Genomic DNA, 14,696 nt, shown 5'->3' with positions numbered 1-14,696 from the left:
AATTAAAAATGGTCCTTGCCCAGAACTAAGGGAGCCCTTGTACATAGGAGTCCAGCCTTTGGGGAAACCTTGCCAAGCCTAGAGAAAGGGCTGCTGGTGGGAGGTGGGGAGACAGAGAAGGCAGATGGCCTGACTACAAAAGCCGCCTCCCTGTCACTGCGAAGTGGGGAGGAGGCACCTCCCTAGAAATCTGCCAGGCTCCCTGCCAGAGGGAATAGTTTGAGCTCAAAATATCACCATCCTCAGGGCCCAAATAGTTCCCAGTCCTGTGTGGACTGGACACACAGTTGACAGCTTCTCTCCAAGAGAAGCAGTTTGGGCTCTAAGGTATGTGACAGGGGCTCCAGGATGATCCAGGAATGGCTCCAGGTGGAGGGCCTTAGGATGCGGCAACAAGCACAGAATGACAGCAGGGGAGCAGGCAAAGGTAGAGTGAGGGGCCTGGGAGAAGAGGGGAAGTCAGATACATGAGAAACTGAGGAGAAGCAGGGTTTGTGGCAGTCTCAAGTGTGAGTGGAGTGGCCGGGGGCCATATGGAAGGTGAGGTGAGGAATCCATATTCTCCCTCCTTCCTGCTTTAGAAGCTTTGGCAACATATATTTGGCAGCTGTTTTGTATACACACTATTCCCCAGTGGTGTCCCTTGGGCAGGCACAAAGGGAGCCTAAGGGAGGGGTGTGGATTGAATGTATGGGGAGGAAGAAAGGCCATAGGCAGTACCAACCGCAGAGGGACATGATCTGACCCTCCTTCAGCCACACTCTCCCCTTTGGAACAGAAGTCCTTGACTCCCTGTCTAGACCATGCTCCAGACACCCAGGGTGCTGTAATTCTCTGCCCAAATGGCCAGTTTTACTTCCAGAGCCTTAAATGGGCTGCTCTTCCAGATTTATCCCCCCAAGGACTGATTTTGCCACTCAAAGGGTGAGCAAAGAATGGTTGTCGAAGGCTGGGCACGGTGGCTTACGCCTACAATCCCAGCACTCTGGAAGGCTGAGGTGGGTGGATCACCTGAGGTCAGGATTTTGAGACCAGCCTGACCAACATGGTGAAACCCCATCTCTACTAAAAATACAAAAATTAGCCTGACGTGGTGGTGCACGCCTGTAATTCCAGCTACTTGGGAGGCTGAGGCAGAAGAATCGCTTGAACCTGGGAGGCAGAGGTTGCGGTGAGCTGAGATTGCAGTGAGCTCAAAAAAAAAAAAAAAAAAAAAAAAAGGGAAAAAAAAAAGAATCGTTTTTGGGGAATACGGATTGAGCTTGAACTTGTGAACTAGGATATTGGGCCCTGGCTAAAGGCCTCCATGTTTATTTATTTATTTTTTTGGTAGAGCTGAGAGTCTCATTATGTTGCCCAGGCTGGATTTGAACTCCTGAGCTCAAGTGATCCTCCTGCCTCAGCCTCACAAGTAATTTATTCTTATTCCTGGTTGTAAATGTTAGGGATGACCAGTCCATAGTATGGGGAGGGATGAGGGCTGTGCATAAGAAGGCTCAGACATTGGAGCCAGAGGTGGGTAACATTTGCTTTTGGCTTTCTCACTAGGGGAAGGAAAGGCTATGGCCAAGGCCCTGGGCATAATAATTGGATATTATTATTTATGGATCTTTGGGATAAGCAAGATTTAAACAACAACAACAAGAAACTTAAAAAAATAGTTTTTAATTTACAGGAAAAAAATGGAAGGTAATAGAGGGTCCCCACATATTCTGCACCCAATTTCTCTTTTAATTAACATCTTAACATTAGTATGATGCATTTGTAACAACTAATGAACTAATACTGATACATTATTATTAATTAAAGTCCATGCTTTATTTAGATTTCCTTAGTTTTTACCCAGTATTCTTTTTCTCTTCCATGATCGCATTCAGAAAACCACATTACATTTAGTCATCAGGTCTCCTTAGCCCTCTTAGCTGTGACAGTTTCTCAGAATTCCTTTGATTTTGATCACCTTCACCTTAGTTTCTTCTTTACTTTCCCTTGTATCCAAGCTGTTTGGAGGGCTTGGAGATGCTGATAGGACTGTCAGATTCGGGGGTGGTGATATGTGTGCAAGTAAGGCACCTTAGTGTCGCTTTTAGAATATAGGTGTGGAAATGAGAATAGCTCTGGTAGCCCCAGGAGCTTAGGAGAAAAGAAAGAGCCCAGGAAAAGAGAAAGGCCGTATTGCTGAACGCCACACCCTTGCCGCACCTATTAACTAGGGGCTAACGAAAGAAAGGGTGTCGGAATATGATGGAGAAGGCCGGTCGACAGTGACGTCGTGGGCGACGCCGGGTTGTGAGCGACCTTTCGAGCTTCCTTGAGTCCCTGAGTCTCTGTAGTGTCTCAGTTCCTGGATGTCCTCCCTTAAAGGAGAGGAACAATGCGCGCCGACTAGACTAGTCCCTTAGTTTCCTCGCCAGCGCAGACAAATACGGTTTCAGTCCAAAGAACTACCATTCCCAGAAGACAGCGGGACGTTCCTTGCTGCATCTCTATTGGTTGGCGTTTGTTACTCCCAGCCAATAGAAAGTGAACTTCTTGACAAGTGCCAAAATGGCGATGCCTACGACCTAGAAGTGGATTGTGCGGTAGGCTTAAATTTGGGGAGGTGGTGGATGAAAAGGAAATTGGGAGGTATAGTTACAGGGCTGGAGAAGGTGGAGGAAATGAGGGAGCAAATCTGGACTTGGAGTAGTGGTGACCGAAGGACGCATTTAGAGCTAAGGGCGTAATTAGGCAACGAGGACTGGCTTAACTCCTTGATGCCCTCTTTACTCTATTAGTCCCTTTGATATTTATTTATTTGAGAGACGAAGTTTTGTCCTTGTTGCCCAGGCTGGAGTGCAATGGCGCGATCTCGGCCCACCCCATCAACCTCCGCCTCCCGGGTTCAAGCGATTCTCCTGCTTCAGCCTCCCAAGTAGCTGGGATTACAGGCATGCGCCACCAAGCCCGGCTAATTTTGTATTTTTAGTAGAGACGAGGTTTCTCCATGTTGGTCAGACTGATCTCAAACTCCCGACCTCAGGTGATCCGCCCGCCTTGGCCTCCGAAAGTGCTGGGATTACAGGTGCGAGCCACTGCGCTCGGCCGATACTTTCTTCTTAGTGCCCCAGTTTAAGGAAGGGCGGTTCAGGAGGAGAAAGCCTGACAGGATCTTACCTTATCTCTTTAGCTCTTTTTCTTTCAAATTCCTCTGCCTAGCTTAAATCTTACCGCATCTTCTCCTTTCTATTTAATTCTGCCTTCCCCGGTTCTCCTTCGAACATTGTGTCCTTTTCTTTTTTTTTTTTTTTTTTTTTTGAGACGGAGTCTTGCTCTGTAGCCCGGGCTGGAGTGCAGTGGCCGGATCTCAGCTCACTGCAAGCTCCGCCTCCCGGGTTTGCGCCATTCTCCTGCCTCAGCCTCCGGAGTAGCTGGGACTACAGGCGCCCGCCACCTCGCCCGGCTAGTTTTTTGTATTTTTAGTAGAGACGGGGTTTCACCGTGTTAGCCAGGATGGTCTCGATCTCCTGACCTCGTGATCCGCCCGTCTCGGCCTCCCAAAGTGCTGGGATTACAGGCTTGAGCCACCGCGCCCGGCCTCATTGTGTCCTTTTCTTTAGCTCCACTTTTTTCACCTCAAAGTTGGCCGTCACAGCTGCCACCTGCTCAGAGTGAAATCATGAAGGTGGTCAACCTGAAGCAAGCCATTTTGCAAGCCTGGAAGGAGCGTTGGAGTGACTACCAGTGGGCAATCAACATGAAGAAATTCTTTCCTAAAGGAGCCACCTGGGACATTCTCAACCTGGCAGGTCTCAAGTGAACTGGGAAAGAAAGATGGGAGGGATAAACCCAGAGAAGTTGTAATCACTCAGTCGTGTTTTGTTATTCCTCTTGCAGATGCATTACTAGAGCAGGCCATGATTGGACCATCCCCTAATCCTCTCATCTTGTCCTACCTGAAGTATGCCATTAGTTCCCAGGTAAGCTCCCCCAAAACCCCCACCAAGAAGTGAGAGTTTTGGGGATAAAAAACTTGAAGTGCATTTGGACCCCAGTGATTCATGACTGTAATCCCAGCATTGTGGGAGGCTGAAGCAGGCAGATTGCTTGAGCCCAGGAGTTTGAGACCAGCCTGGGTAACATGGCAAAACCCAGTCTCTACCCCAAAATACAAAGAATTAGCCCTGCGTGGTGGTGCCCCTGTAGTCCCAGCTACTTGGAAGGCTGAGGTGGGAGGATCACCTAAGCCCTGGGAGGTCAAGGCTACAGTGAGCCATGATCCTGCCACTGCACTCCAGCCAGAGCAACAGAGTGAGACCCTGTCTCAGGAAACAAACAAACAAAATTTGGGGTGCAGTTTTACAATTGTCAGCTTACGCTTTCTAGATGAATTTGTTTGAACAGATCATTTCACTGAGTTTCAGTGTTCTCATAAAAATAATAATACTTCATTTGTTGTGATGAATATTACATTCACTTATTCTACTGGGAGTAGTAGCAGGTAGCACAGGCCTGTGGCCCCGCCTACTCAGAAAGCGGAGGTGGGAGGATTGCTTGAGCCCAGAAGTTCGAGGCTACAGTGAGCACTGATTGTGCCACTGCACTGCAGCCTGGGCAACAGAACAAGACTCCATCTCTTAAAAACAACAACCACCAAAAGAGAAATAGGATTACATTCACTTGTTCTATCAACAAATACTCATGAATTTTTTTTTTTTTTTTTGAGACGGAGTCTTGCTGTGTCGCCCAGGCTGGAGTGCAGTGGCCGGATCTCAGCTCACTGCAAGCTCCGACTCCCGGGTTCCCGCCATTCTCCTGCCTCAGCCTCCCGGGTAGCTGGGACTACAGGCGCCCGCCACCTCGCCCGGCTAGTTTTTTATCTTTTTTGGTAGAGACGGGGTTTCATTGTGTTAGCCAGGATGGTCTTGATCTCCTGACCTCGTGATCTGCCCATCTCGGCCTCCCAAAGTGCTGGGATTACAGGCTTGAGCCACTGCGCCCGGCCTTTTTTTTTTTTTTTTTTGAGATGGAGTCTCGCTCTGTCACCCGGACTGGAGTGCAGTGGTGCGATCTTGGCTCACTGCAAGCTCCGCCTCCTGGGTTCTCCTGCCTCAGACTCCCGAGTAGCTGGGACTACAGGCGCCTGCCACCACGCCCGGCTGATTTTTTGTATTTTTTTTTTTTAGTAGAGACAGGGTTTCACCGTGTTAGCCAGGATGGTCTCGATCTCCTGACCTCATGATCTGCCCACCTCAGCCTCCCAAAGTGTTGGGATTACAGGTGTGAGCTACCGCGCCCGGCCTCATGAATGCTTTTATGTGCCAGACAGTGCTAGCCCCTGGGGACATAGCTGTGAATAAGATCTGATGCCAGTACACTGAGAATTTAGTGGGTGATATAGACATGTAAATAAGCAGTCACTAGATGGGTTTATGATAAAGGTTAGAATAGAGTACGGATGCTCCTCAACTTACAATGGGGTGATGTGCTGATATACCACTCATAAGTTGAAAATGTACTTAATACACATAACTTGCCAAAGGTCATCTACCTACCACTTTTTTGAGACAGAGTCTTGCTCTATCACCCAGGCTGGAGTGCAATGGTGTGACCTCAGCTCACTGCAACCTCTGTCTCCTGAGTTCAGGCGATTCTCCTGCCTCAGCCTCCCGAGTAGCTGGGACTGCAGGTGCCTGCCACCATGCCTGGCTAATTTTTACATTTTTAGTAGAGACAGGGTTTCATTATATTGGCTAGGCTGGTCTCGAACTCTTGACCTTGTGATCTGCCCACCTTGGCCTCCCAAATTGCTGGGATTGCAGGTGTGAGCCACCATGCCCGGCCATCTACCTACCTTAAATGTGCTCAGAACACTCTAGCTTACAGTTGGGAAAAATCATCAAACACAAAGCCTGTTTGTTTATTGAGATGGAGTTTCACTCTTGTTGCCCAGGCTGCAGTGCAATGGCTTGATCTCGGCTCACTGCAACCTCCACCTCCCAGGTTCAAGCTATTCTCCTACCTCAGCCTCCTGAGTAGCTGGAATTACAGGTGCCTGCCACTACACCTGGATAATTTTTGTATTTTTAGTAGAGATGGGGTTTTACTGTTTTGGCCAGGCTGGTCTCGAACTCCTGACTTCAGGTGATCCACCCGCCTTGGCTTCCCAGTGTTGGGATTACAGGCATGAGCCACTGCGCCTGTCCTTATTTTTTATTGATTGATTGATTAATTGATTGAGGCAGAGTCTTGCTCCATTGCCAGGCTAGAGTGCAGTGTGGTGCGAACTTGGCTTACTGCAACCTCCGCCTCCCAGATTCAAGGGATTTTCCTGCCTCAGCCTCCCAAGTAGCTGGGAATACAGGCGCATACCACTATGTTCCGCTAATTTTATACTTTTAGTAGAGACTGGGTTTCTCCATGTTGGTCAGGCTGGTCTCGAACTCCTGACCTCAGGTGATTCACCCTCCTTGGCCTCCCAAAGTGCTGAGATTATAGGCGTGAGCCACCACGCCCAGCCAGAAGTGCAGATTTCTTTCTTTTTTTTTTTTTTTTGAGACGGAGTCTCGCTCTGTTGCCCAGGCTGGAGTGCAGTGGCCGGATCTCAGCTCACTGCAAGCTCCGCCTCCTGGGTTTACGCCATTCTCCTGCCTCAGCCTCCCGAGTAGCTGGGACCACAGGTGCCCGCCACCTCGCCCGGCTAGTTTTTTGTATTTTTTAGTAGAGATGGGGTTTCACTGTGTGAGCCAGGATGGTCTCGATCTCCTGACCTCATGATCCCCCCCATCTCAGCCTCCCAAAGTGCTGGGATTACAGGCTTGAGCCACCGCGCCTGGCCCAAGAAGTGCAGATTTCTTATGTGCATATATTGCATCGTGGTGAAATCTGAGCTTTTAGTATACCTATCACCCCAATAGTGAATGTTGTACCCAATAAGTAATTTTTCAACCCTCACCCCACTCCCACCTTCTATATTCTCCAGTGTCTATTAGTTCACTCTGTATGTGCACCCATTGTGTAGCTCCCATTTATCAGTGAGAATATGTGGTATTTGACTTTCTTTTTTTTATTGAGATGGAGTCTCCCAGGCTGGAGTGCAATGGCGTGATCTCAGCTCACTGCAACCTCCTTGACTTTCTATCTCTGAGTTATTTCACTGAGGATAATGGCCTACATGTATGAGCACTTGAAGTACAATTTCTACTGAATGCGTGTCTCATATTTTTTTTTGAGACAAGGTCTTACTCTGTCACCCAGGGTGGAGTGCGGTGGCGTGATCTCTCCTTACTGCGACCTCCACCTCCTGGGCTCAAGTGATTCTGCTGCTTCAGTCTCCCAGGTAGCTGGGACCACAAGCATGCATCACCACACCCAGCTAATTTTTATAGTTTTAGTAGAGATGGGGTTTTACCATGTTGGCCAGGCTGGTCTCGAACTCCTGACCTCAGGTGATCCGCTCACCTTGGCCTCCAAAAGTGTTGGGATTATAGGCATCAGCCTGTAATTTAGGTCGTGCCTGACCTAAATGCGTATCTCTCTCTTTTTTTTTTTTTTTTTGAGATGGAGTTTCACTGTTGTCCCCCAGGCTGGAGTGCAGTGGCACGATCTCGGCTCACTGCAACCTCCGTCTCCTGGGCTCAAGCAGTTCTCCTGCCTTAGCCTCCTGAGTAGCTGGGATTACAGGCGTGCACCACCACACCTAGCTAATTTTTGTATTTTCAGTAGAGACAGTGTTTCACCATGTTGGCCAGACTGGTCTGGAACTCCTGACCTCAAGTGATCCATCTGCCTCAGCCTTCCAAAGTGCTGGGATTACAGGCTTGAGCCACCATGCCCAGCTTGAACATGAATCTTTTTTACACCATCATAAAGTCGAAAAATTAAGGCGGAGCACGGTGGCTCACGCCTGTAATCCCAGCAGTTTGTGAGGCCGAGGTGGGCGGATCACCAGGCCAGGAGATCGAGACCCTCCTGGACAACATGGTGAAACCCTGTCTCTACTAAAAATACAAAAATTAGCTGGGCATTGTGGTGAGTGCCTGTAATCCCAGCTACTTGGGAGGCTCAGGCAGGAGAATTGCTTGAACCAGGGAGTCAGAGGTTGCAGTAAGCCAAGATTGTGCCACTGCACTCCAGTCTGATGACAGAGCGAGACTCCGTCTCAAAAAATAAAATAAGATAAAATAAATAAAAAAAATAAAGTCGAAAAATTGTAAGATGAACCATTGTTAAGTTGGGACTGTCCTTGCTTTGGGAATACATGGGAAAGGCACCCAGTCCAGTCTGAACAATCAAGGAAGGCTTTGTGGAGGAAGTGATATTTAAACCAAGACCTGAATGTTGAGTAGGAGTTAGCCAGGCACATTGAGGAGAGTGTGTGTGCAAAGCAGAGAAAAGCATATGCACAGGGTGGGCGGCAAAACTCACATAATGTTGTTCAGGAACCAAAAATAATTTGGTATGGCTAGAGAAAAGGAGTTTGTTCTCAGGACTCCTTTTTCTTTTATTTTTTCTCCTTTTCTTTTTTTGTATTTTTTGTAGAAATGGGGTCTCACTATGTTACCCAGTCTGGTCTTGAACTCTTGGCCTCAAGTAGTCCTCCCGCCTTGTCCTCCTAAAGTGCTGAGGTTATGAGTATGAGCCACTGTGCCCGGTCCCAGTACCCCTTTACATTCTTAAAAATTTTGAGACTTGGCCGGGCGCGGTGGCTCAAGCCTGTAATCCCAGCACTTTGGGAGGCCGAGACGGGCGGATCACGAGGTCAGGAGATCGAGACCATCCCAACATGGGCTAACATGGTGAAACCCCGTCTCCACTAAAAAATACAAAAAACTAGCCGGGCGAGGTGGCGGGCGCCTGTAGTCCCAGCTACTCGGGAGGCTGAGGCAGGAGAATGGCGTGAACTTGGGAGGCGGAGCTTGCAGTGAGCTGAGATTCAGCCACTGCACTCCAGCCTGGGCGACAGAGCGAGACTCCATCTCAAAAAAAAAAAAAAAAAAAAAAAAAAAATTTTTGAGACTTTTCTTAAATATATTTGATTGTATTTGATCTCATGCCTCCCTAAAATGGATAAAACCAAGCTGCACCCGACCACCTTGGGCACATGTTTTCAGGACCTCCTGAAGGGCCATGGTTACTCATGTTTGACTCAGAATAAATTTCTTCAAATATTAAAAAAAAATATTATTGGCCAGGTGTGGTGGCTCCTGCCTGTAATCCCAGCGCTTTGGGAGGCTGAGGTGGGTGGATCATCTGAGGTCAGGAGTTCGAGACCAGCCTGGTCAACATGGTGAAATTCTGTTTCTACTAAAAATACAAAAAATTAGCCGGGCGTGGTGGTGCGCACCTGTAATCCCAGCTACTCAGGAGGCTGAGGCAGGAGAATCGCTTGAACCCAGGAAGTGGAGCCTACAGTGAGCCGACATCATGCCACTGTATTCCAGCCTGGGCGACAGAGCAAGACTCTGTCTCAATAAAAAATAAAATGAAGGCCGGGCACGGTGGCTCAAGCCTGTAATCCCAGCACTTTGGGAGGCCGAGACGGGCGGATCACGAGGTCAGGAGATCGAGACCATCCTGGCTAACATGGTGAAACCCCGTCTGTACTAAAAAAAATACAAAAAACTAGCTGGGCGAGGTGGCGGGCGCCTGTAGTCCCAGCTACTTGGGAGGCTGAGGCAAGAGAATGGCGTAAACCCGGGAGGCAGAGCTTGCAGTGAGCTGAGATCCGGCCACTGCACTCCAGCCTGGGCAACAGAGCGAGACTCCGTCTCAAAAAAAAAAACCTTCAAGAAAAATAAAATGAAATAAAATTAACTGGTCTCTTTTTGTTGTACCTTGAATAGATCTTTTATCTATGCATGATTTTTGTCACATCATGAATTGGTAATTTGGAAAATATCCATGACTAAGTTATATAGTTGTTGATGCATTTCAATTGTTGATGCATTTAATAATAGAATATCATCACATGTTATGGAGCCTCTAGGACAATCCACTGTACAATTGTGAGAGAAAAAGAGCAAAAAGGTAAACAGTATCTTAGTAGTATTTTAAAAATAATTTTGACTTCCTAGACCCCCTGAAAGGTCTTGGGGACCCTGGGGAGTTCCTGGACCATACCTTCAGAACTGCTAGGCTGGCACTTTAAGGAGGAGAGTGGTTTAGAGAGAGAGAACGATAAGGTCATAAAAGACTTTTGAGTGATGCTGAGGAATTTGGGCTTTATTTTAGGGTGACAAGTAATCATTTAAAGGGTGTTAAGTGGAGGAGTCACATGACAAGACTTCCTTAAAGATATACATGTTTTAATTAACATAGAATAACATACAAAGATCTTGGGCCAGGTGCAGTGGCTCAATCCTGTAATCCCAGCACTTTGGGAGGCCAAGGTGGGTGGATCACCTGAGGTCAGAAGTTCAAGACCAGCCTGGTCAACATGGTGAAACCCCGCCTCTACTGAATATACAAAAATTAGCCAGGTGTGGTGGCGGGCACCTGTAATCCCAGCAACTCGGGAGGCTGAGGCAGGAGAATTGCTTGAACCTGGGAGGCGGAGGTTGCAGTGAACTGAGATTGCCCCACTCTGCTCCAGTCTGGGCAACAAGAGCGAAACTTCATCTGAAAAAGAACATACAAGATCTTAAGATGAATTCAGTGAGGGTTTTGTTTTTTTTTTTTAATGAGATAGAGTCTCGCCCTGTTGCCTGGGCTGGAGTACAGTGGGGCGATCTCAGCTCACTTCAACCTCCGACTCCCAGGTTCAAGCTATTCTCCTGCCTCAGCCTCCTGAGTAGCTGGGACTACAGGTGTCCCCCACCATGCCTGGCAAGTTTTTTGTATTTTTAGCAGAGATGGGGTTTCACCATGTTGGTCAGGCTGGTCTCGAATTCCTGACCTCGTGATCCGCCTGCCTCGGCCTCCCAAAGTGCTGGGATTACAAGTGTGAGCCACTGCACCGGCCTATTCAGTGAGTTTTAGCAATTGTATATACCCATGTCACCAGCATCCAAAATAAGATACAGAACATTTCTGTTCTCTCAGAAAGTTCCCTTTTACTGCTTTCTTCAGTAAGAAGTGGACTTCAGAAGAAGTCCACTCGCTTCTTCCACAATTGCCTTTATTTGGATTTCATAGCAATGTAGTCAGATGGGATATATTTCTTATACTGTCTTTTGTTTAACATAAATGTTTTTGAGATTTATTATTTATGTTGTATATGTTAGTAGTACATTCTTTTTATTTATTTATTTTTAATTTGAAACAGGGTTTTGCTCTGTTACCCAGGCTGGAGTGTGCAATGGCAGGATCACAACTTACTGTAGCCTCGTCCTGCTGGGCTCAAGTAATCCTCCTACCTCAGGTTCCCAAGGAGTTGGGACTACAGTCATTCACCACCATGCCTGGCTAATTTTTAAATTTTTTGTAAAGACGGGATCTTTCTATGTTGCCCGGGCTGGTAATTTTTACATTTTTGTAGAGATGGGGTCTCACTTTGTTGCCCAGGCTGGTCTCAAACTCCTGGGCTCAAGCGATCCTCCTGCCTCAGCCCCCCAGGTAGCTCGGACTACAGGTGCACGCCAAAACCCCCCCAAAGTGCTGGGATTACAGGTGTGATCCACTCATGCTTGGCCCCATTCTTCTTCTTCTTATTTTTAATTGCTGAATAGTATTTCTCAGTTGACACATAGATTTTTTTTTATTAAAAAATTTTTTTAGAGGCTGGGCACAATGGCTCACGCCTGTAATCTCAGCAGTTTGGGAGGCTGAGGCGGGTGGATCACGAGGTCAGGAGATCGAGACCATCCTGGCTAACATGGTAAAAATTACCCGGGCATGGTGGCATGCACCTGCAGTCCCAGCTACTCAGGAGGCTGAGGCAGGAGAATCGCTTGAATCCGGGAGGTGGAGGTTCCAGTGAGCCAAGATCGAACCACTATACTCCAGCCTGGGTGACAGAGCAAGACTCTGTCTCAAAAAAAAAAAAAAAAAAAAACATTTAGAGTCAGGATCCTTGCTTTGTTGCCCAGGCTGGAGTGTAGTGGCACAATAGTGTCTCACTGCAGCTTTGACCTCCTTGGCTCAAGCCATCCTCCTGCCTCAGCCCCCCAGGTAGCTCGGACTACAGGTGCACGCCAAAACCCCCAGCCAATTTTTGCATTTTTTGTAGAGACAAGGTTTTGCCTTGTTGCTCAGGCTCATCCTGAACTCCTGAGCTCAATCTGCCCACCTTGGCCTCCCAGAGTGTTGGGATTATAGGCATGAGCCATGGAACTCACCCCTAAACCATTGCTACATAATACACCGTATGTACTTTTTTTTTTTTTTTTTTTTTTTTTTGAGATGAAGTCTTGCTCTGTCGCCCAGGCCAGAGAGCAGTGGTTTGATCTTGGCTCACTGCAGCCTCCTCCCGTCCCCGCTGCTGGGTTCAAGTGATTCTCCTGCCTCAGCCTCCCAAGTAGCTGGGATTACAGACATGCACCACCACACCTGGCCGATTTTTAAATTTTTAGTAGAGACAGGGTTTCACCATGTTGACCAGGCTGGTCTCAAACTCCTGACCTCAAGTGATCTGCCCGCGTTGGCCTCCCAAAGTGCTGGGATTACAGGTGTGAGCCACTGTGCCTGGCCCAGCCCATATGTACTTTAATTTAGGTTGTTTGTAATTTTTTACTGTTATAATCAATGTTTCACTGAATATCCTTCTACCTACCTGTTTGCATATCTGGAAGTGTTTCTCTAGGGTAGAGACCTCACAATGGAATATGTGATTTGAAGAATATATACATACTAAATTATAGTAGATCCTGCAAATATCCTCCTAAAAATGACTGGATTAGGTTATACCCCATCCACAATGTCTCACAGTATTTCCCCACACCTTTGCCAATGCTGGATAGAATCTTTTAAAACTTTTTCCAGAGGCAAATAATTATATCATATTATAATGTGCAGATTCTTTTCTTTCTTTCTTTCCTTTCTCTTCTCTTCTTTTCTCTTCTCTTCTCTTCTCTTTTCTCTTCTCTTCTCTTTTGTTTTCTTTTCTTTTCTTTTGATGGAGTCTCCCTCTGTCGCCCAGGCTGGAGTGCAGTGACGTGCAACCTCTGCCTCCCAGGTTCAAGCAGTTCTCCTGCCTCAGCCTCCCAAGTAGCTGGGATTACAGGCATGCACCACCATACCCAGATAATTTTTGTCTTTTTATTAGAGACGGGGTTTATCCATGTTAGCGAGGCTGTTCTCAAGCTCCTGACCTCAAGTGATCCACCTGCCTTGGCCTCCCAAAGTGCTGGGATTACAAGCGTGAGCCACTGCTCCCGGCCTATATATTTATTAATATATAATTTATGTATTCATAAATACACAAATAAATATATCATTTGCCTATTTTTCGATTTTTTTTTGTTACGGCTTTTTTTGTGTGTGTGTGAGACAGGATCTCACTCCTTCATCTAGACTGGAGTACAGCTGTGTGATCTCGGCTCACTGCAACCTCTGCCTCCTGGTTTCCAGCCATTCTCCTGCCTCAGCCTCCCAAGTAGCTGGGACTACAGGCGGGTGCCACCACGCCCGGCTAGTCTTTGTATTTTTAGTAGAGACAGGGTTTCTCCAGAGATAGGGTCTCACTCCTTTGCCTAGGCTGGAGTACAGTAGCACAATCATGGCTTACTGCAGCCTTGATCTCCCTGGCTCAAGCTGTCCTCCCACTTTAGCCCCCTGAGTATCTGGGACTACAGTTAGGCACCACCACATCTGGCTAATGTTTTTAATTTTTTGTAGAGAAGGGTTTAGTTGCCCAGGCTGGTCTCAAACTCCTGGACTCAAGTTATCCTCCTGGCTCAGCCTCCCAAAGTGTTGAGATAAACAGGCATGAGTTACTACTCTTGGCACCGTAGTTTTTAGTATATTCACTGAGTTGGGCAAACATCATCACAATCAATTTAGAACATTTTCATCACCCCCAAAAAAAATTCTTACTGATTTTTTTTTTTTTTTTTTGAGACAGAGTCTTGCTCTGTTGCCCAGGCTGGAGTACAGTGGCGTGATCTCGGCTCACTGCAAGCTCTGCCTCCCAGCTTCATGCCATTCTCCTGCCTCAGCCTCCCGAGTAGCTGGGACTACAGGTGCCCACAACCACACCTGGCTAATTTTTGTATTTTTAGTAGAGACGGGGTTTCACTGTGTTAGCCAGGATGGTCTCAATCTCCTGACCTTGTGATCCACCCACTTTGGCCTCCCAAAGTGCTGGGATTACAAGTGTGAGCCACCGTGCCCGACCAGAATTCTTACTGATTTTTAAGTGTCATTTAATATAATCTATCTTGTAATCCTTATTTGTTATGTATGCTTTTGAGTTTTATATCACTTTTTAAATCTAATTTTTTTTTTTTTTAATTTTTGAGACGGATGGAGTTTCACTCTTGTTGCCCGGGCTGCAGTGCAATGGTACGATCTCAGCTCACTGCAGCTCCGCCTCCTAGGTTCAAAGGATTCTGCTGCCTCAGCCTCCCAAGTAGCTGGGATTATAGGTGCCTGCCACCACACCCAGCTAATTTTTATATTTTTAGTAGAGACAGGGTTTCACCATGTTGGCCAGGCTGGTCTTGAACTCCTGACCTCAGGTGATCCGTCCGCCTTGGCCTCCCAAAGTGCTGGGTTTATAGGCGTGAGCCACCACACCTGGCCTGTTGTTGTTAATAATGAGATTTTCCCTTTGGATT

General features: G+C 47.3%; 1 protein-coding gene across 6 annotated transcripts in view; it reads left to right on the top strand.

Annotated features, from left to right (window-relative positions):
- Nucleotides 1-291: 291 nt before the first annotated feature.
- Nucleotides 292-14,696, top strand: part of MED24 (mediator complex subunit 24) — a 40,899-nt gene continuing 26,494 nt past the window's right edge. For 4 of the 6 annotated variants that reach the window (XM_025360869.1, XM_025360870.1, XM_025360866.1 and 1 more), the window contains exons 1-3: nucleotides 1,988-2,582; nucleotides 3,622-3,788; nucleotides 3,877-3,959. In XM_025360869.1, the coding sequence (XP_025216654.1) occupies nucleotides 3,659-3,788; nucleotides 3,877-3,959 (213 nt within the window). In that variant the 5' untranslated portion in view covers nucleotides 1,988-2,582; nucleotides 3,622-3,658. Of the gene's footprint in view, nucleotides 428-1,987; nucleotides 2,583-3,599; nucleotides 3,789-3,876; nucleotides 3,960-14,696 lie in introns of those variants that run through there. The other 2 variants (XM_025360864.1, XM_025360867.1) reach the window with 2 other exon arrangements.

Source organism: Theropithecus gelada, chromosome 16 (assembly GCF_003255815.1).
Source record: "Theropithecus gelada isolate Dixy chromosome 16, Tgel_1.0, whole genome shotgun sequence".
NCBI lineage: Eukaryota > Metazoa > Chordata > Mammalia > Primates > Cercopithecidae > Theropithecus > Theropithecus gelada.
Note: the sequence above shows the minus strand (reverse complement) of the source record. Positions and strands in the feature narration are given on the sequence as shown.